General features: G+C 69.6%; 1 protein-coding gene across 6 annotated transcripts in view; it reads right to left on the reverse strand.

Annotated features, from left to right (window-relative positions):
- Window positions 1-91: 91 nt before the first annotated feature.
- Window positions 92-19,661, reverse strand: part of MTA1 (metastasis associated 1) — a 33,507-nt gene continuing 13,937 nt past the window's right edge. Inside the window, exons 3-21 of one of the 6 annotated variants that reach the window (XR_013996351.1) lie at window positions 17,285-17,378; window positions 15,704-15,751; window positions 15,485-15,611; window positions 15,327-15,390; window positions 13,179-13,296; window positions 10,813-10,915; window positions 10,515-10,614; window positions 9,172-9,360; window positions 7,856-7,930; window positions 6,964-7,022; window positions 6,518-6,633; window positions 6,158-6,262; window positions 5,880-6,069; window positions 4,805-4,894; window positions 3,941-4,093; window positions 3,728-3,763; window positions 998-1,029; window positions 718-869; window positions 92-638 (exon numbers count right to left, since the gene is read on the reverse strand). Coding sequence is in view for 4 of the 6 variants with exons in the window: in XM_081097505.1 (XP_080953631.1) it covers window positions 488-638; window positions 718-869; window positions 998-1,029; window positions 3,728-4,093; window positions 4,805-4,894; window positions 5,880-6,069; window positions 6,158-6,309; window positions 6,518-6,633; window positions 6,964-7,022; window positions 7,856-7,930; window positions 9,172-9,360; window positions 10,515-10,614; window positions 10,813-10,915; window positions 13,179-13,296; window positions 15,327-15,390; window positions 15,485-15,611; window positions 15,704-15,751; window positions 17,285-17,378 (2,226 nt within the window). In the remaining 2 variants the exon portion in view is untranslated. Of the gene's footprint in view, window positions 639-717; window positions 870-997; window positions 1,030-3,717; window positions 4,094-4,804; window positions 4,895-5,879; window positions 6,070-6,157; window positions 6,310-6,517; window positions 6,634-6,963; window positions 7,023-7,855; window positions 7,931-9,171; window positions 9,361-10,514; window positions 10,615-10,812; window positions 10,916-13,178; window positions 13,297-15,326; window positions 15,391-15,484; window positions 15,612-15,703; window positions 15,752-17,284; window positions 17,379-19,661 lie in introns of all 6 variants that reach the window. The other 5 variants (XM_081097508.1, XM_081097506.1, XR_013996350.1 and 2 more) reach the window with 5 other exon arrangements.

A 19,661-nucleotide genomic window follows, 5' to 3' on the forward strand; every position in this document is an offset into this window, starting at 1 on the left:
CTCCGACAGGGAGCGGAATAGAGACAAAAGACATAAGAAGGCCTACTTGTTTTTTTTCTTTTTTATGAGTTTTTTTTCCTTTGTTTTTTTTAATATGAAAATTACTTGAAAAGACAAGGGGCGGCCCGCCAGGCAGCTCGGCCGCCGGCTGCCCGGCCCTGACGTTCCAGGTGTAAGGTACAGAGCTTAAGTTCATCTACAAAAAAGTAATAAAAATAAAATTTAAAACGGCACCTTCAACAGAACACAACAGGACTCCGGCCGCCGGGCCCCACGGGGTGGTGCGGGCGCTGGGCGGCCCCTCCTCCGCTCCGGCCGAAAAGGAACACAACGCCGGGAGCCAGCGTCGCCCCCCGCGGCCGGGCAGTGCCCGCGGGCCGGGCGCCTTCTCTGCGGGTGGGGGCGGGAGGGCACTACCGAAACCGGGCGGGCGGTGGGCGCAGGCGGGGCGGGCCGTGGTCGGCGCCGGGCGCGGCGGGCAGGGCGGCTAGTCCTCAATGACGATGGGCTCGTCGTTGACGGGCGCGGGCGGGGGCGGCCGCAGCGGCAGGGCCTGGCTCTGGCGCAGGGCGACGGGCTTGTAGGGCCTGCGGGCCGCGCGCTTGGTCTCCGAGGACGAGAGCAGCTTGCGGATTTTCCTGTGCGTGCAGAGCACCCGGTGAGGAGGGCGCCCGCCCCCGCCCCCGCCCCCGCCCCCGCCGCGAGGCCGGGCCCCACCTGGTCTCCTCGGTGGCCGTGTAGAACACGTCGTCAGGGGCGTCGATCCAGTTCATCCGCCGTCGCTTCACGGGGGGCAGGGAGCCCCCCCGGATGAGGCGCACTTTGGTGGGGTATGACTTCCCATTGAGCAGGAGGTTCCGGCTTGGTCCCTGGGCAAGGGGAGGCGTGAGGGGTGTCCCTGGGCCTCCACCCTGCGCCCCCTGCCTGCCCTCCACGGGTCCCCCTGGACCGCCTCCCCAAGCCCAGGGCCATGTGCACACGTGTGCCCTCCGCTTACCATGTGCCTGGTCTGTCCGTGGTTCGTCAGGCCTGACAAGAGGGGGACAGAACATGAGGCCCGTGGCGCACTCACACCCTGGGCACCCTCGGCCTGCCTGTGGAGAGGCCACCAGGGCCCCCCCCTGCCCACACCCAGCGGGGCCTGGGACAGGCGCCCCAGCGGCCCCCCAGCTCCCGGCTCCGAGGGCGCCAGCCTCAGAACCACAGCCCGGCCCACACGCAGGCCGCGCCGCTGACTCAGCTGGCAGAGGAGGCCTGGCTACTGTGACCGGGCCCGCCCAGCACAGCTGCCCTCACAGATGGCCATTCCTCGGCCAGCACGCTCAGACCCCAGGCGGCCGGCTGCCCTCACTGACCCCAGGCTGGGGGGCTGGCGCCGCGAGCTCCCGCCAGGAGTCAGGACAGGCGCTGGCCCGGCTGCACCGAGGCCCCGGCTCCACATGCATGTTGGTGAGAACCTGAGCAAAGTCAGGGCCACACCACCTCCCTGTGCCCATGTGTTGGGCGTGTGCGTGCGTGTGTGTGCGTGTGTGTGTGAGCGTTCCCATGTGTGAGGGTACCCATGTATGTCCATGTGAGCGTGCCCATGTGAGCGTGCCCGTGTATGAATGTCAGTGTGTGTGTCCATGTGTATGAGTGCCCAAGTGTGAGCATCCCCATGTGCGCGTGTCTATGTGAAAGTGTGCACGTGTGTGTGAGCATGCCTGTGTGTGTGAGCGTGTCTGTGTGAGTGTGTGCATGTGTATGAATGTCCCTGTGTGACCACGTCCACGTGTGAGTGTGCCCATGTGTCCGTGTGTATGAATGTCTCTGTGTGACCACGTCCACGTGTGAGTGTGCCCATGTGTCCGTGTGTATGAATGTCCCTGTGTGACCACGTCCACGTGAGTGTGCCCATGTGTCCGTGTGTATGAATGTCCGTGTGACCGTGTCCACGTGTGTGTGTGCCCATGTGTCCGTGTGTATGAATGTCCGTGTGACCATGTCCACGTATGAGTGTGCCCATGTGTCCGTGTGTATGAATGTCTCTGTGTGACCGCGTCCACGTGTGAGTGTGCCCATGTGTCCGTGTGTATGAATGTCCGTGTGTGACCGTGTCCACGTGTGAGTGTGCCCGTGTGTCCGTGTGTATGAATGTCCCTGTGTGACCGTGTCCACGTGTGAGTGTGCCCACGTGTCCGTGTGTATGAATGTCCCTGTGTGACCGTGTCCACGTGTGAGTGTGCCCATGTGTCCGTGTGTATGAATGTCCCTGTGTGACCGTGTCCACGTGTGAGCGTGCCCATGTGTCCGTGTGTATGAATGTCCCTGTGTGACCGTGTCCACGTGTGAGTGTGCCCACGTGAGAGCGGGGCCCCGGCACTACTTACCCAGGTAAGTGCCTACCAAAAGGGCCGGGTTGCGGAGAGAAGAAAACACGGAGCGTTAGTGTGGGCGCGTGCCCGGGGGAGGCGGGGAGGCGGGCGCAGAGTGAGGGGCAGGAGTGAGCGAGTTAAGGTCCCAGGTGGGGCTGGCCCTGCCCAGCGCTCAGGACCACACGCTCGACAGACAACACGGAAGCACCCCATTTTGGAAAAACCCACAAGTGCACACGGACTCCACGTGCCTGCGTGTTAATCGCTTTTATGAAAGGAGCCCGAAGCCCAGGGCGCCTGCTGATGGCCCCTGTGCCCGCGCTGCGGGTTTCCCCGGGGTCCCGGGGTCCCTTGGGCCACAGGGGCACTGGGGTGCCAGGGCGGCGACCCCACAGAGCATGCCCACTGGGGCTCCCAGGTGCAGTGGGGAGGTGTGCCCAGGAGACGGCTGGCTGGCGGCCCCACGCCGGCCCCGCCAGGCCCACGCCCCACACTCCACGGTGCTGAGCCTGGTCCCCCCCACTGCCTGGCCAGCCCCCAGAGCACCCGCCGCCCTCCAGCCAGGCCGGCCCAAGGTGCCAGGGTGCCACCGACTTCCCATCCAAGGGGCTGGCAGGAGCTCAGGACACGTTCCCCGAATCATCCCTTTCCTCGTGGCTCTGTCCACCCTGTGTGGCTGCTGCTGCAGGCCGACCCGACCTGGGCTGGCCCGCTCCCCAGGGCAGGTGTCCCCAGCCCAGGCTGACGGCCCCACAGCCCTAGATGCCCTCCTCCAACTGAGGGGCAAAGGCAGGGCCTGGAGCCCGTGGGCAGGACCTGGACCCCCAAGAGCCCCTCCTGAAGCCACTGCCAACCCCACGCATGGTGAGAGGACCCCACGCGGCCTTGTTCCCGTCCCCAAGCTCAGTCCCCTTCCCCTGAGGGCACTGAGCCCCGGTGCCCACCTGGGCCTGGCAGCCCTCCCCGGCCACGCCAACCACACCCACAGCTCCGTCCATCACCCCCCCAGGCAGGGCGCACGCGAGCTGCAGGCACAACACGGCGACCACGAGAGCAGAGGCTGAGGGCATGCGGCAGTCACAGTGCGATGCAGACAGCGCAGCGGGCAGCGGGGCGCCAGGGCGACGCGCGAGGACAGTCCCTGGACCAGGCGCCGGCTGGAGGAGGGATGGCCTGAGGGCAGAGGCCCTGGGCCCGGAGTGGGCACCTGGGCCGCTGAAGCCCTGAAGCACTGAGCTCTTTGCCAAGTGGCAAGTAAAGTGGGGGCGCCGCGGCCTGGCCCACGTGGACTGCCCCACGGACGTGCCCTGAGCCCCGGCCACGCCACCACGCGAGCAGACACACAGCTCCGCGCAGCGGCCACCAGGCCTTACCCCTACTGGGCATCAAGAGGCGCTTCTTCATGTTGCCTGGCAGCGCCCGACGGCAGGGGAGAGAGGGAGAGAGAACACGGTCAGCGGCGCGGGCGGGGCGCGGGCAGGGCACAGGCTGGGGCACAGGCGGGGCTGGGCTGCAGGCTGCGCTGGCCACGCCCCCAGGTCCGCTGGCCGCGCCCCCAGGCCCCGCTGGCTGCCCGCGGGACTCACCGTCCACGCCGTTGTGCTGCTCATAGCTCCTCTTGCCCAGGATGGTGGGCGAGCCGTTGTTGATGACGGGGGCCGACTTGGCGGGGGTGAGGCCGCTGAGCACCCCAGACACGTTCTTCACAGGGTGGGGCTGGGGGGGGCGGGGGTGGGTCTCTGTGGGAGCGACAGCAGGAAGTGTGTGAAGGTGGGGACGGCCGGGCCATGCCCACGGGGAGGACCCACCACCACACCCACATCCAGGCCGGTCCCCGCACCCCAGCCCAGCCGACTGGCGGACCAGGGCCAGGAGCACGGACTGCAGACAGAGACATAAGCCAGCAGGCCCGTCAGAGGCCTCCGCGTCCAGGCCACCGGGGCTGCTGGCAGCGGGCTGGCCGCCGGCCAGAGGATGAATTAACGGCCCCAAGGCCGGGCCCAGGATGTGCCCCCCCAACTGCCGACTCTCAGGAGCCGCCTCCTCCCACAGGATGGGCGAGGCCGGGCGCAGGGCCACAACCCCAGAGCCCACGGTGCCAAGCCACTCGGCCTGAGTGGGCACTTAGCTCACCGTTCTGGAATGTCCTTCACGGGCGCAAAGTCACCTCCACTGACTCAGGGACCCCCGAGCCGGCCAAGCGCGAGCCCTGCCGCCCCCCAAGGCCCTGGCCCGGCCCCCTGTGGGCACGAAGCTGGACGGAGGCTCCAGCTGAGGTGCTCGGGGTCCCCAGGCCAGGAAGGCCCTCCCTGTGCAGCCGCACAGGCCCCACCCAGCACGCCTGCCCTCGGGGACCTCCTCCCCTAGGCGGCCACAGAAGATGCCACCCTGGCTCGGGCACCCAGGAGCAGCTGGGGGAGGGGAAGGGGGGGAAGCCAGGGCAGGCTCACCGAGATACCGGAGCACGGCTTCCAGGGGCTTCCGCACGGCCTGCTTCAGCACCAGCGGGCTCTGCGAGGCTTCAGGCAGCCGGGCCGTGCCTGTGGGGCCAGCAGTGTGGGTGCCATGCGGGGGGGTGGAGTGTGTGTGCGTGTGAGCGCGCTTAGGACAGCACACCCCGCCCACACCCCCCTGTACACACACACCCTCCTGCACACACACACCCCTGCACACACACACCCTCCTGCACACACCCTGCCCACACCCCCCTGCACACACACACCCTCCTGCACACACACACCCCTGCACACACACACCCTCCTGCACACACACACCCCTGCACACACACACCCTCCTGCACACACCCTGCACACACCCCCCCTGCACACACACACCCTCCTGCACACACCCCTGCACACACACCCTCCTGCACACACACACCCCTGCACACACACACCCTCCTGCACACACCCTGCACACACCCCCCCTGCACACACACACCCTCCTGCACACACCCCTGCACACACACCCCCCTACACACACACACCCTCCTGCACACACACCCCTGCACACACACACCCTCCTGCACACACACCCCTGCACACACGCACTCCTCCTGCACACACCTCTGCACACACACACTCCTCCTGCACACACCTCTGCGCACACACACCCTCCTACACACACACACACCCTCCTGCACACACACACCCTCCTGCACACACACCCCTGCACACACGCACTCCTCCTGCACACACCTCTGCACACACACACTCCTGCAAAAACCTCTGCACACACACACCCTCCTACACACACACACACCCTTGCACACACACACCCTCCTGCACACACACCCCTGCACACACGCACTCCTCCTGCACACACCTCTGCACACACACACCCTCCTACACACACACACACACACACCGCTCCTATACACACACACCCCCTGCACACACACCCCCTGCACACACACCCCTCCTATACACACACCCTCCTGCACACACACACACACACACACACACACACGCCCCTCCTGCGCGCACCCCCTCCTGCAGGGTGGGCGGAGCCGGCGGGCGCACTCACACTCAGCCTTGATGGCCGCGCTGTTGATGGGCAGGCAGGGGTGCCGGGCGGCGTGCCAGGGGCGCAGGATCTCTCGGCACAGGCGGCGGGCGATGCGCGTGAGCTTGGTGGTGTGCAGGTAGAAGGCCTGCCGCGTCTTCATGGCGAACTTGGGGCTCCCGCTGCTCCGGGCTGGGATGCCGTGGGGGCTCTGCGGAAGGGGGCGCGCCGCCCCGACACAGCGCCATGACCGCGGGCCGGCCGCCGGGCGCGCGCGGGGCGGGGAGGGGCCCACTTACCATGTTGCTGCGGTTTGGTCCCGGCCTCTCTCCGTCTAAGCGGGTTGGCATTTTCAAGCCACCGTATTTCTTCCAATACGTCCAACAAGACGCGCAGAGGCGACACTGCATGTTAGGGGGACCCCAAGAATACCACTGGTAAGACTGGGCGGCTACGGACAACAAAGTTGAAATAGACGGATCCTTAAGCAGAACCAGTGACGGCAGAGGGCACCACACCGCGGCCGCCGCCCGCCGCACCGCGCCTGCGTCCCCGCGTCCCCGGGCCGCGCGCAGCCCCCGCCCCCAGGCGGCTCGGTCCCGGCTCGGTCCGACGGGCGACGGGCATCCTGCGGAGGCGGGCTCGCCGGCGGGACTTACTGTAACAGCTCTCGCAGGCCCGGCCGGCCCCGGGGGTCTGGCCTGGAGCCCCCGCGCCGTTCACCACGCCCGCCTTGACGTTGTTCACGCTGATCTGGTTCGGGTTTGGCTTGTTACTTAGGGGAGGAAGAGAGGGGGCGCGGGCGCCGCCGTCAGGGCGCAGCTCCTCGGGGCCGGGCTCCCGGCGCCGCCCATCCTCTGGTCTGGGTGCGAGCTTTCCCGCCCGCGTCCTGAAGCAGCTCCGTGGAGGCTCAGGCCCTGGTCTACACTCCAGCTCTGCCGGCCTGGCGCTCGGCTCAGCCTGGAGGTGGACCCGGCCTGGGCAGCGTGCCACCTGGGAGGCCGAGGGAGAGCCAGGGCGGGGGCCCCCCCCACCAGGCACCTGGGCCCTCCACGGCCCCCCTGTGCCCACCCGGCCGAGGGCGGGGCGGGGGCCAAGCACTTACTAGTTGGGGATATAAACTTGCTTTAACTTGCTCTCTGCTTCGGCGGCTTTCAAGCGTTTCTTAAAACAAAACAGAGCGTCAGTGAGGCCAGCAAGCGGCCAGGGAGGTGCTGCCGGGAGGGAGCGGAGCTCCGGTGTCACCCCGACTGCCTGCCTTGTGGGGGTCACCCCACAGCCCCTCAGGTTCTGCCACACGGAACCACGGTGCCCTGGGATGCTTATGTCCGTGGTCCCCAGCCCATCTGTGCACGTGTCTGTCCGTGGTCCCCGGCCCTCCTGTGCACGTGTCTGTCCGCGTGGTCCCCAGCCCACCTGTGCACGTGTCTGTCCGTGGTCCCCCTCCCACCTGTGCACGTGTCTGTCCGTGGTCCCCAGGCCACCTGTGCACGTGTCTGTCCCTGGTCCCCAGGCCACCTGTGCACGTGTCTGTCCGTGGTCCCCAGCCCACCTGTGCACGTGTCTGTCCGTGGTCCCCAGCCCACCTGTGCACGTGTCTGTCCGTGGTCCCCGGCCCTCCTGTGCACGTGTCTCTCCCTGGTCCCCAGGCCACCTGTGCACGTGTCTGTCCGTGGTCCCCAGGCCACCTGTGCACGTGTCTGTCCGTGGTCCCCAGCCCACCTGTGCACGTGTCTGTCCGTGGTCCCCAGCCCACCTGTGCACGTGTCTGTCCGTGGTCCCCCAGCCCTCCTGTGCACGTGTCTGTCCGTGGTCCCCCGCCCACCTGTGCACGTGTCTGTCCGTGGTCCCCCGCCCACCTGTGCACGTGTCTGTCCGTGGTCCCCCAGCCCACCTGTGCACGTGTCTGTCCGTGGTCCCCCAGCCCACCTGTGCACATGTCTGTCCGTGTTCCCCTAGCCCACCTTTGCACGTGTCTGTCCGTGGCCCCAGCCCACCTGCTGCACGTATCTGTCGGTGGTCTTCCACATGTAGTAATACTCGATGATGCTGGTAAGTGACTTCCAGGGCAGCTGGGGAGAGAAGGGCAATTGAGGAGGCCCCGTGCGCCCCAGGACACCGCCGGGAGCAGCCCCCCATTTCTAAACACACTTCTCCTCTAGGTCATGGCTCTGCCTGAGCCCCTCCCCCCGGGCCAGCTCCTGGCCGAGGACGTCAGACCCACGTCCCGCTGGTGAGCGTGCGGCTTCGCCAACACAACTGCTGAACGCGCCGTGCGCCCGCGCTCAGCTCACGCATGCCGGGTGCCCAGAGGTTCTCCCCGGAACGCCTGGTGCCCAGGCTCGTGGCGCCACCACAGGCCAGGCCCTGTGACCACGCGGGGCGCCAGGCCTGGGCCCCGACTCAGCTCCGACCGCCGCCTCAGAGCGAGGCTCAGACCCACCTGCACGGCACCGGACCTGTCACAGGAGATCGCGGGTCTGCAGATGGGCTGCCATGGCCCGGCCCCCGAGGCTGCCGCTCGCCCCGCACACCCTGCTCTGGCCAAGCCCTCCACCCCGTGCGAGCCGGCCGCCCCTCTAGCTCTGCTTGTGGCCCGACAGGTGCTGCTCACTTGGCTCAGCGTTCTAGACGCGTCTGCCTCGCGGGCCGTCCGAGACGTGGACGTCAGCCACGTGCCCGCCGTGCCCCTGGCCCACCCGTGCCGCCCTCTCCGGGCTGCGGCCCCGTTGCCCCCTTGGTCGTTCCCCTGCCCCTGGCCCTCGGGACGGGCCGCCTGGCACCCACGGGCTCCTGGTCACCCCCCACCCCCCCGCACAGACACAGCCGAGAGCGACCCCAGGCCCCTTGTCCTCCTTTCTGAGGGCAAGTGTTTCAGGAGACGGGGCGGGAGGGCCCGAGGGTGCTGGCCCACGTGAGGACAAGCCCCGTGCTCCCGGGTACACACCCTCAAGGGGCACACGTGGAGGACACGGCAAGGGGAGGTCAGCTGGTTAAAAACAACAAGCAGCCCGGCCGGCGTGGCTCAGGGGCTGAGCGTCGACCTAGGAACCAGGAGGTCCCAGGTTCGATTCCAGGTCAGGGCACAGGCCCGGGTAGTGGGCTCGATCCCCAGTGTGGGGCGTGCAGGAGGCAGCCGGTCCATGGTCCTCTCTCATCACTGATGCTTCTATCTCTCTCCCTCTCCCTCCCTCTCTGAGATCAATAAAAATCTACTAAAAAAGAGAAAGATGGTGAGGACCGTGACGCCCAGCCCTGGGCGCGCGAGGAGCCGTGACAGCAGGGACGCGCCTGCGGGGCTGAGCGCACTCACGAAGTCCTGCTGGATGTCGGTGAAGTCCTTCCCGTACTTCTCCAGCGCCTCCTCGAACAGGCTGGCCTCCGAGGCCGACCACTCCTCCATCTCGTCCCGGCACAGCACGGGCCCGCCCTGCGGCACCAGCGCCGAGATGGCCTTGGCGACGTCGTACACGCTCCTGTGCAGCGTGTCCATGGCGTGGAACTGCGGCGAGACACAGGGTCACTCGCCGGCCCTCCCACACCCCTGTGCCCACCCAGGGACCCACAGGGAACCCCTCGCCCCACAGAAGACAAGGAGAGAGCCCTGGGGGGGCTCAGGAGTGAGGGGGGCAGTGATGAGGGTGGGGGGAGGGAGGGGCCCTGGGGGAGCTGAGCCCGAGTGGCTCGCTCTGGGGGAGCCGGGGTGGGGATGGGGTGGCCAGGCCTGGGCGGTGGTCACACCAGCATGGGGAGCCCCGGTGGGTGATGGACCTAATTCTCGCTGCCACACCGCTCCCCCAGCTGGTGCAATGACTCCAGGGAGAGAGCACCCAGGCAGGGCAGATGCTACAGCCATGGGGTGGGGGGCAGAGAGCTGTCATGTCCATTGGTGGGAGGGTATGTGTGTGAGTCTATGTGAGAGTGAGTGTGTATGTGTGAGTGTCTCTGTGTGAGTGTGCATGTGTCTGCGTATGTTTGAGCATAAGTGTGTTTGTGTGTGCGTGTGTTTGTGCATGTGTGAGTGTGTGCGAGTATGAGTGTGCACGTGTCTGTCTTTGTGTGTGTGAATGTCTCTGAGTGTGCATGTGGATGAGTGTGTGATTGTGAGTGTGTGCATGTGTGCATCTGTATGAGTGTGCATGTGTGTGTCTATGGGTATGTCTCTGTGTCTGTGTGTGCACGAGTGTCTGTGCGAGTATCTGTGTCTGTGTGTGCATGTGTGTGTCAATGTCTGAGTCTGTACGTGTGTTTGTGTGTGTGCAAGTGTGTCTGTGTATGTATGTGCGAGTGTGTGCAAATATGCATGTGTCTGTGTGAGTGTGAATGTCTGTGTGCGCAAGTGTGCGCACACGTGTATGTGTGAGTGTGCATGTGTGTCTGTGAATGTCTCTGTGTCTGTGTGTGTGTCTGTGTGCGAGTGTGTATGTGTGAGTGTGAGTGTGTGTGTGTCTGTGTGGATGTCTGTGTCTGTGTGTGAGTGTGTATGTGCGAGTGTGCATGTGTGAGTGTGTGTGTGTGTACATGTGTATGTGAGTGAGGGACCAGGTGTGAGGACGTGTGGGCCCCGGGCAGGGGCCCCTCCCACGGCGGGTGCTGGCCCTGCAGGTGCCCTGGGTGGCGGTGCCTGGCCTCAGCTGCCCGCCGGGGCGCACTCACCAGGGTGATGTCCCGCGAGGCGGCCGCGGCGCTCATGTGCAGGCTGGGCTGCCGGACAGAGCTGCTGCAGTCGAGGGCCCGGGCGAAGGTGCCCACGGAGCTGGGGGAGGAGAGAGCTGACCCCGGGCCAGCTGGCGGGCCGGCTGGCAGGACGGCGCCAGGACAACCTGGGCACAACGGCTGGCACAGGAGCGGCCCGGGGGCAGGAAGGAGTGGCACCCATGGGAGACGCCCTCGCGTGGGGGCTCCTGCGGGACAGACCCCCGCCCACCCGCCCGGGGCCGGGCAGCGCGCTCACCGGGCCACCACCAGGAACTGGTCGATCTGCTTGTCCACGAGCGGGTTGTGGGCCTCCCATACCTTGGTCTCCAGCTTGGACTGGTCGCGGCCGTCCTCCTCGCCTGCGGGAAGAAGCGCCTGAGACCACGGCTGCGAGGAGACCGGGGCTGCCCGATGCCTTCGGGGGCCAAGGCCTGCCTGCCCCGTGGGACCACGTGACGGGAGGTGGCACAGCCTGACCACACGGGACACAGACCTGTGTGTGTGAGGCAGAAGGGACGGCGCTGCCACCACACCGCCTGCCGTCAGCCTGGCTGAGCGTCTCCTACACCCGACCACATGGCAGACAGACGACACACCAACCACCAGGAAGGGCATGTGTGTGCGCGCGTGAACGTGTATGCAATCATGTGTGCGTGGAGGTGTAGAGCATGTGTATGAGCGTGACCATGTGCACGTGTGTGAACATGTGTGCAGGGTATGTCTATGTGTGACTGTGTGTGAGTGTATATGTACGACTATATGTGTGTGCCTGTCTGTGTAGGTGTGTGGCATATGCGCACATGTAAGTGTGTCGGTGTGCGTGTGTGAGGCACATGCAAAAGTGTGCGGGAGGCAGGACCTCACCGAAATGAGACATCACGGCCATGAGAGGAGGCGAGAGGCCGCGGCCTCACAAAGGTCACTCAGGAAGGGCTGGGCAGCTTCCCGTGGACGCCAAGGGCACCCTCGCTGGGACGTCCATCGGGAGGAGCCGGCCGAGGGCAGGCAGAGACCCCGGCGTCACACAGTGCAAGCCCGTCCTGAGAGCCCCGGGCAGGGGACGGCAGGCAGGACCTGGCCGGCAGCGTGTGCACCGGCCCCAGGGCGCCAGGCCCAGTGTGGGAGACGCTCCGATATGAGCAGGTGTCCCTGCTGTGCTGCCCGGGGCTTAGCCAACAATCTTATGTCACCGCCGACACAGAAACGTCCCTCTGGCAGAAACGGCAGCTGGGGGAGGGGGTGACAGCCGGGGGGGGGGCGGTGACAGCCGGGGGGGGGTGACAGCCAGGTGGGGGTGACAGCCGGGGGGGGGTTGACAGCCAGGTGGGGGTGACAGCCGGGGGGGTGACAGCCAGGGGGGGGTGACACCCAGGTGGGGTGACAGCCGGGGGGGGTGACAGCCGGGTGGAGTGACAGCCGGGGGGGTGACAGCCGGGTGGAGTGACAGCCAGGTGGGGTGACAGCCGGGGGGGTGACAGCCGGGGGGGGGTGACACCCAGGTGGGGTGACAGCCGGGGGGGGGTGACAGCCGGGTGGAGTGACAGCCGGGGGGGTGACAGCCGGGGGGGGTGACAGCCGGGGGGGGTGACAGCCGGGGGAGTGACAGCCAGGTGGGGGTGACAGCCGGGGGGGGGGTGACAGCCGGGGGGGGTGACACCCAGGTGGGGTGACAGCCGGGGGGGTGACAGCCGGGTGGAGTGACAGCCGGGGGGGTGACAGCCGGGGGGGTGACAGCCGGGGGGGTGACAGCCGGGTGGAGTGACAGCCGGGGGGGTGACAGCCGGGGGGGTGACACCCAGGTGGGGTGACAGCCGGGGGGGGTGACAGCCGGGGGGGTGACAGCCGGGGGGGTGACACCCAGGTGGGGTGACAGCCGGGGGGGGTGACAGCCGGGGGGGTGACAGCCGGGGGGGTGACAGCCGGGGGGGGGTGACACCCAGGTGGGGTGACAGCCGGGGGGGTGACAGCCGGGTGGAGTGACAGCCGGGGGGGTGACAGCCGGGGGGGGGGTGACAGCCGGGGGGGTGACAGCCGGGTGGAGTGACAGCCGGGGGGGTGACAGCCGGGTGGAGTGACAGCCGGGGGGGTGACAGCCGGGGGGGGTGACAGCCGGGGGGGGGGGTGACAGCCGGGGGGGTGACAGCCGGGTGGAGTGACAGCCGGGGGGGTGACAGCCGGGGGGGGTGACAGCCGGGGGGGTGACAGCCGGGGGGGGTGACACCCAGGTGGGGGTGACAGGAGAGGAGGTGACGGTGGCCACGGCAGCAGCCATTTTCAGAGACGGGGAAACAGAGGGGCCAGCCCCCCGGCCGCAGGCGGCTGTGGGAGGCGGCCTTCACCGAGCTCGGCCTGTCCCAGTCAAAGGGGCCCCGGCCTGGTGCCCGCAGGAGGGACGCAGGCTGCCCGTGTGCGGCCACCACTTTCCTTTCTGTGTTTTTATTGTTTTTTTCAGAGAGAGGAAGGGAGAGGGAGAGAGAACATCAGCGACGCGAGAATCTCGGTCGGCTGCCTCCTGCACGCCCTCTACGGGGGATGAGCCCGCAATCCTGGCACCTGCCCTGACCCGGAACCAACCCAGCCGCCTCCTGGTTCAGAGTCGCGCCCGAGCCCGCTGGCGCCCACCTTCCCTCAGCAGGTCCGTGATGTCCGCCTGGTACCGGTTGCCCACACGAATCTCCCCCTTGTCGGCCAGCAGCGTCTTCTGCTGCGGGTCGTAGACGAGGGAGTAGAAGAAGAAGTCCTGGAAGACAGCGCCGGCCGTGAGCACCGGCCCGGCCCGCTCAGCCCGAGTGGCGGCTGGCGGCACCGAGCGCGCCTCCCCCTGCAGCAGGTGGGGAGCCTCCTGGGAGCGTAAACAGCAGCCCAAACCCCAGGCCGCGGGGGGGGGTCTGACAGGTTCTGGGCTCGGCGACGCGAAGACGCTGTTTTTCCTGCGGTCGTCACAGGAGACGCACACGCCAAGTCACAGAGCGCCCTGGACGCGGCCGCCCGCCCGCGCGCCTCTGGCTGCCCCGCGCACACGCAGCCGCCTGCCGTCCACACCGCTGCGCCCACCCCCGTGCTCCCTGGAAGTGCCTGTGGCTGAGCCACAAGCGGGCGGCCAGGCCCGGCTCCTTGCCCACTGCCCACCCTGCAGCCTCCCCTCCCCTCCCCTCCGAGGGCTTTCCCAGTCCCTGCTGTCCCCCGAAATTAACCAGCCCCTCGACGTCACGCCTCCCAGAGGCCCGGGCGCCCTTCTGGGCAGAGTCCTGTTCACTACAGGCCCCTGCCCCCCAAGACCCCCGCCCCCAGGACCCCGCCCCCAGGACCCCGCCCCCAGGACCCCGCCCCCAGGACCCCGCCCCCCAAGACCCCGCCCCCAGGACCCCGCCCCCCAGGACCCCCGCCCCCAGGACCCCGCCCCCCAAGACCCCGCCCCCAGGACCCCCGCCCCCAGGACCCCCGCCCCCAGGACCCCCGCTTCCCAGGACCCCCGCCCCCAGGACCCCGCCCCCAGGACCCCCGCCCCCAGGACCCCCGCCCCCAGGACCCCGCCCCCAGGACCCCGCCCCCAGGACCCCGCCCCCCAAGACCCCGCCCCCAGGACCCCGCCCCCCAAGACCCCGCCCCCAGGACCCCGCCCCCCAGGACCCCCGCCCCCAGGACCCCGCCCCCCAAGACCCCGCCCCCAGGACCCCCGCCCCCAGGACCCCCGCCCCCAGGACCCCGCCCCCAGGACCCCCGCTTCCCAGGACCCCCGCCCCCAGGACCCCGCCCCCCAAGACCCCGCCCCCAGGACCCCCGCCCCCAGGACCCCCGCCCCCAGGACCCCGCCCCCAGGACCCCCGCTTCCCAGGACCGCCAGCCCAGGCTGAGAGGGGACATGTGAGTGACCCTGGCCTGGGGGCCCGGCTGTGAGCAGGGAAGGCTGCCAATCACAGGGCCTCGGGGCACCCCTCTCCTCTGCGCTTCCTGAGCCCAGGTGCCTCCACGCGGCCAGGCCCCGCACACGCACAGCGCATCTGGCTCCCGACGGTCTCCCCGCCCTCGGCCTGTGGCTGCACGAGGGTCTTCCTAAACCACAGTGGGCGCCCCACACCCACGGCCGTGCCGGGGCTCCGCGGGCGAGAGGTCACCCAGAGCTGCCACGCAGGCCCCTGTGGACCGGCTGCAGGCTGCCTACCGGCAGCTCAGGACTCGGCTCGGCCAGTCCCTGCTGGCTGCCCCCCAGGCTCCTGACTGCGACCCGTCAGGCCCCGGCACGGCCCCTGGCTGCCCCCCAGGACCCTGTCTCCGCCATCCGCCGTCACCCGTCACCCCCCCCACCCCCCGCCCAGGGAGCCCCTCGAGGCCGGCTCTGTGGGGGCTGGACGTGCCCAGGGCTGCCCTGCACGTGACCTGCCCTCTGGGCCGCCACTGACCCATGGGCCTCGGCACCCGCCCTGCCAGGGGCAGCTCTCATGGGGACGGCTGTGCCCCGCTGGGGGGAGGGGGGCAGCCTCCAACACAAGCGCCCCGGCTCCTCGGCTCCTGCCCGAGGACGAGGGACGAGGCTGGGCCCTCAGCCCGAGCCCACAGCTGCGCTGACGTGTTTGATTTTATAAACTCGCCACCGGGCAACAGGGCTCCGGTCACCACAGGCCCAGCCCTGCCCACCCCAGGCCCTCAGGGTGGAGGCACAGCAGGGGTGGGGGTGGGGGGCACCCGAGCCAGGGGAGCTGCAGGGCCAGGGAGGGGAGGGCTGGGCCCCAAGCCTGGGAGAAGCAGCCCCTCCCCCGCAGTGGCCCTCACCTCCCGCTCCAGGTAGGACTTGAGCGACTCCGTCTCGTTGAGCAGAGTGACGCTGCACTTGCCCCTGCGGAGACAGGGGTGTCGGGAGGGCTGCCCGCCGCGCCTGCCCCCTCCTGGTGCCCCCCCGTGCCCCTCCCCGCACCTCCCCCCACGGCTACCTGATGTGGGTGGCGGGCAGCGACTCCAGCTGCCGCGAGAGGAACAGCTCCCGGTGCCGCAGCTGGTGCCTGAGCTTCTCGGGCAGGTCCGCCATCTCGGGGTTCTCCAGCTCCTCCTCCACCTCCCCTGCAGCCGGGCGTCAGCGGGTCCCGCACCCGTCCCGCACCCGGTCCCCCAGCCCCCCGCCCAGCCCAGCCCAGCCCAGCCGAGGCCCCTACCTTCCTCGCCGTCAGCCCCGGACCCGGTTTTGTAGCAGACAGACAGGGCTGGAGGACAGAAGGGGGGCAGGGTTAGCGCTGCCCACGGGCTGCGGGCACAGGGAGGCCTCCGCGTGGGCACCCAGCACACACGGCTGGGGTGGGTGCCCCTGCGGGCACGATGCGGGGCTGTGGGACGCCAAGGCAGGGCTGCCTGCCGGCCCCTCCCCACCCTGCGGGCCCAGGCCCCCTGAGGAGGGGTGTGGGAGGAGGGGTGTGGGAGGAGGGCTGTGGGAGGAGGGGTGTGGAGCCGCGTTTCCAGCTGTGGCCCCTCCCCCAGGGCTGGCGGTGACTCTGGCTTTGACCTGGGTCCCCGGCCTCTGCTGCCCCCCAGTGGTGGCCGCAGGGAATCCCAGAGCCGCCTCAGTCGGTGGCGGGCGGGGGTCGCGGGCGGGGGCTGGGGAGGCGGCTGCTCCAGGCAGTGCCCACACTCAGGCCTCCGCACCGCCCTGCCCATCCCTGGGCCCCACAAGCACCCACTGGGCGCGGCACCTGCGTCACGGGGACGCCGCCAGGCACGCGGTGGCCAGAGACCACGGAAGGCGGTACCCACCGCACGGGGCCCAGCCCGGGGCCTCCTCCCACCGGCGGCGGGCAGGGTCCCGGCCGGAACCAGGGCAGCCCGGGGACACGACGGACTCGCGACACGCGTGCAGGCCGAAGGCCAGGCGGCCCCGCCCCGTGTCGGGGACCAGGGACAGTCACGTCCGGGTCCCTGGGAGACGGTGGCCCCAGGAAACCCGCCCACAGCACGTGTGGGCCCGAGACACGCGGAGGCCAGGGCAGCGCTGCCTCTGGGGAAGCAGGTGCCCGCCCACTGTCCGAGGTCGTGGCCCGGCCCTGAGCCGGGTAAGTCCCTGGAGTCAGGTGGGTGTGAGTGTAAACACCTAGAACACTCCGCGAGCCCTGGCTGGTATGGCTCAGTGGATAGAGCATCAGCCTGCGGACTGGAGGGTCCCGGGTTCGATTCCGGTCAGGGGCACATGCCGGGGTTATGGGCTCGATCCCCAGGAGGGGACATGCAGGAGGCAGCCAATCAATGATTCTCTCTCATCATCGATGTTTCTATCTCCCTCTCCCTCTCCCTTCCTCTCTGAAATCAATAAAAATATATTTAAAAATAAAAAAATAAAAATAAATAAAACTCAGCAAGTGAGCAGGGCTCTCCATGAGTATAAACATGAGCGGCCCCAACCCCACTTCCACCCAAGGCCCCCCTGCACTCCCCTGCACCCACGGCCCCCCTGCACCCACGGCCCCCCTGCGCCCAGGGCCCCACCCCCCTGCACCCATGGCCCACCTGCACCCAGGGCCCCCCCCTGCACCAGGGCCCCCACCCCCTGCAGGCAGTGACACTCCCCTCCCGGGGACAAGCACGACCGGACCCGCTCTCTGGAGCGGGCGGGGGAAGGGCACGCGCAGGGAGACCCCCGCCACCGCCTGGGCCACACACTGCGGGGACGCGGGGTGACAGCCGCGCAGCACCCCAGGCCACAGCTGCCGAAGGAGGGGGCCGTCGGGGGGGGGGGCAGGGGCACTCACTGGCGTGCTTGTCGGCCAGCGCGATGAGCGTGCTGGAGATGTCCCGCCTCCGGTAGAAGCACACCACCTTGGCCTCCACGTTCCCGTTGGCCGTCTGCAGCAGCAAGGGCGGCGGGGTCACCCGGCAGCTCTGCCCCCGCCTCCCTCCACGGACTCCCCGCCTCCCCCCTCCCCCTACTCCTCCCCCCAGGACCCCCCCGCCTCCCCCCTCCCCCTTCTCCTCCCCACAGGACCCCCCCGCCTCCCCCCTCCCCCTTCTCCTCCCCCCAGGACCCCCCCGCCTCCCCCCTCCCCCTTCTCCTCCCCCCAGGGGACCTGGCTTCCGAGTTCCTCGCGCAGGCCCTGCTCGGGGCCAGAGCCTGATTGACCCCCGGCCGCCAGAAAGGTCAGCCATGACCAGGGATCAGCCAAAGCTGCTGCCTTCTGGCTGAGCATCCACCGCCCTGGCAGCTCCGAGGCGCCGGTGAGGGACGGGGGGCCAAGGGACGGGGGCCCGCTGGCAGCTGTCCACCCAGCACCACCCCAGGTGCCAGGCAGGGATGTGGGGGGTCGGAGAGGCAGCCCGGGGCCTGCAGCGCCGGCCCGACGCCGGGCAGGTGACCTCACAGGAGGACAGAGCTTTTCCCACCGACAGGAACGTAGGACAACGCAGGCTCCCTCCACAGCCCCACCCCGCAGGGTCCCCGCGACAGCGCTCCCCACGCGGGGCGCACCACGGCGAGGGGGCGTGTGCCTGCGTCTCCTCCACAGACCGGCCTCAGCAGGGCGGCCCGAACCGGCTGCTCTGCCAGCACCTGCCGCCCCCAGCGTCTGGGACGCGCAGAGTCGGGGGGGTGGGGGGGGGGAGGGGTGCCTGAAGGCACCCCTCCCCCCAGGCGCTCCCTCCATGTGACGCACTCGGCCCCATGTGCCCCGTGTCCCCCGTCCCCAGCTGCGCCCGGGCACCTGCAGGGCCGCCTGTCCCACTCGGGCGAGGAGGCCAGACATGGCAGCTGCCCTCCAGCTCCTTCCCGTGCGCTGCCCATCCTCGCACCTCAGCCCTGACGGCTCCAACCTGACCCCATCTGCTCGGCCCTCCCGCAGCTGGGCTCCACGGGCGCCGGGACAGCGGGACCGTGCCAACCCCCCGCCCCCCGGAGCTGGGCTCCCACGGGCGCGGGGACAGCGGGATGGGGGGGGGCCCTCGCCTGCGTCCTGAGCCCCGGGAGCCAGCGCGGGCGGCAGCGCTCCACGGGCCGGTCCTGAGGCCGCCCACGCTGCCCAGTGAGACCGGGGAGCAGGCTGAGTGAGGCCCCCGGCCCATGGGGTCGGCTGCCTCTGCTTTCGTCCTTCGCTGAGACCCGCACAGCCCGTCTTCAAGCCTAAGGTTCCTGCCATCTGGCTTCTGCTTCCAGGACGCGTCTCCTGCGACTGCTGCTGGGCAGGGCCGCCACACAGGCCTCCGGGAGCTCGCCCGCCCGCCCGCCCGCGGCCCCCTCCGCCCCTCTCCTCCCGGGGCCTCTCCTGGCGTCCGGAGGGGTCTGGGAGCTGCCCGGCGCCAGCCTGGCCGAGCTCTGCCTGGGCGGCGGCCCCTCCCCGTCCCCAGGGCCTGGCCGTGCCCCAGCCTGAGGTCCCCGCGCTCATGCCTCAGCCCCTCCTTCCCTTTTCTTCCCAAACAGCCGTTTCTCTCGTTGGTAAAGATCCGATTCTCTCAGGACCACAATGTAAATGCAACCCGTGCCCAACCCAAGTTCACAGGAGAAAACAAGAGCCCAGCATCCGGGGGGCCCTGCCGTCCCCCCGCCCGCCAGCCCCGTCCCGCGGGAGGCTGTCCCCCCGCCCGCCAGGCCCGGCCCCCCGCCCACCAGCCCCGTCCCCCCGCCCGCCAGCCCCGTCCCGCGGGAGGCTGTCCCCCCGCCCGCCAGCCCCGTCCCGCGGGAGGCTGTCCCCCCGCCCGCCAGCCCCGTCCCGCGGGAGGCTGTCCCCCCGCCCGCCAGGCCCGGCCCCCCGCCCGCCAGCCCCGTCCCGCGGGAGGCTGTCCCCCCGCCCGCCAGGCCCGGCCCCCCGCCCGCCAGCCCCGTCCCGCGGGAGGCTGTCCCCCCGCCCGCCAGCCCCGTCCCCCCGCCCGCCAGCCCCGTCCCGCGGGAGGCTGTCCCCCCGCCCGCCAGCCCCGTCCCCCCGCCCGCCAGCCCCGTCCCGCGGGAGGCTGTCCCCCCGCCCGCCAGGCCCGGCCCCCCGCCCGCCAGCCCCGTCCCCCCGCCCGCCAGCCCCGTCCCGCGGGAGGCTGTCCCCCCGCCCGCCAGCCCCGTCCCCCCGCCCGCCAGCCCCGTCCCGCGGGAGGCTGTCCCCCCGCCCGCCAGCCCCGTCCCCCCGCCCGCCAGCCCCGTCCCGCGGGAGG

This window comes from Myotis nattereri, assembly GCF_964212035.1.
Source record: "Myotis nattereri genome assembly, chromosome: 1".
Taxonomy (NCBI): Eukaryota; Metazoa; Chordata; class Mammalia; order Chiroptera; family Vespertilionidae; genus Myotis; species Myotis nattereri.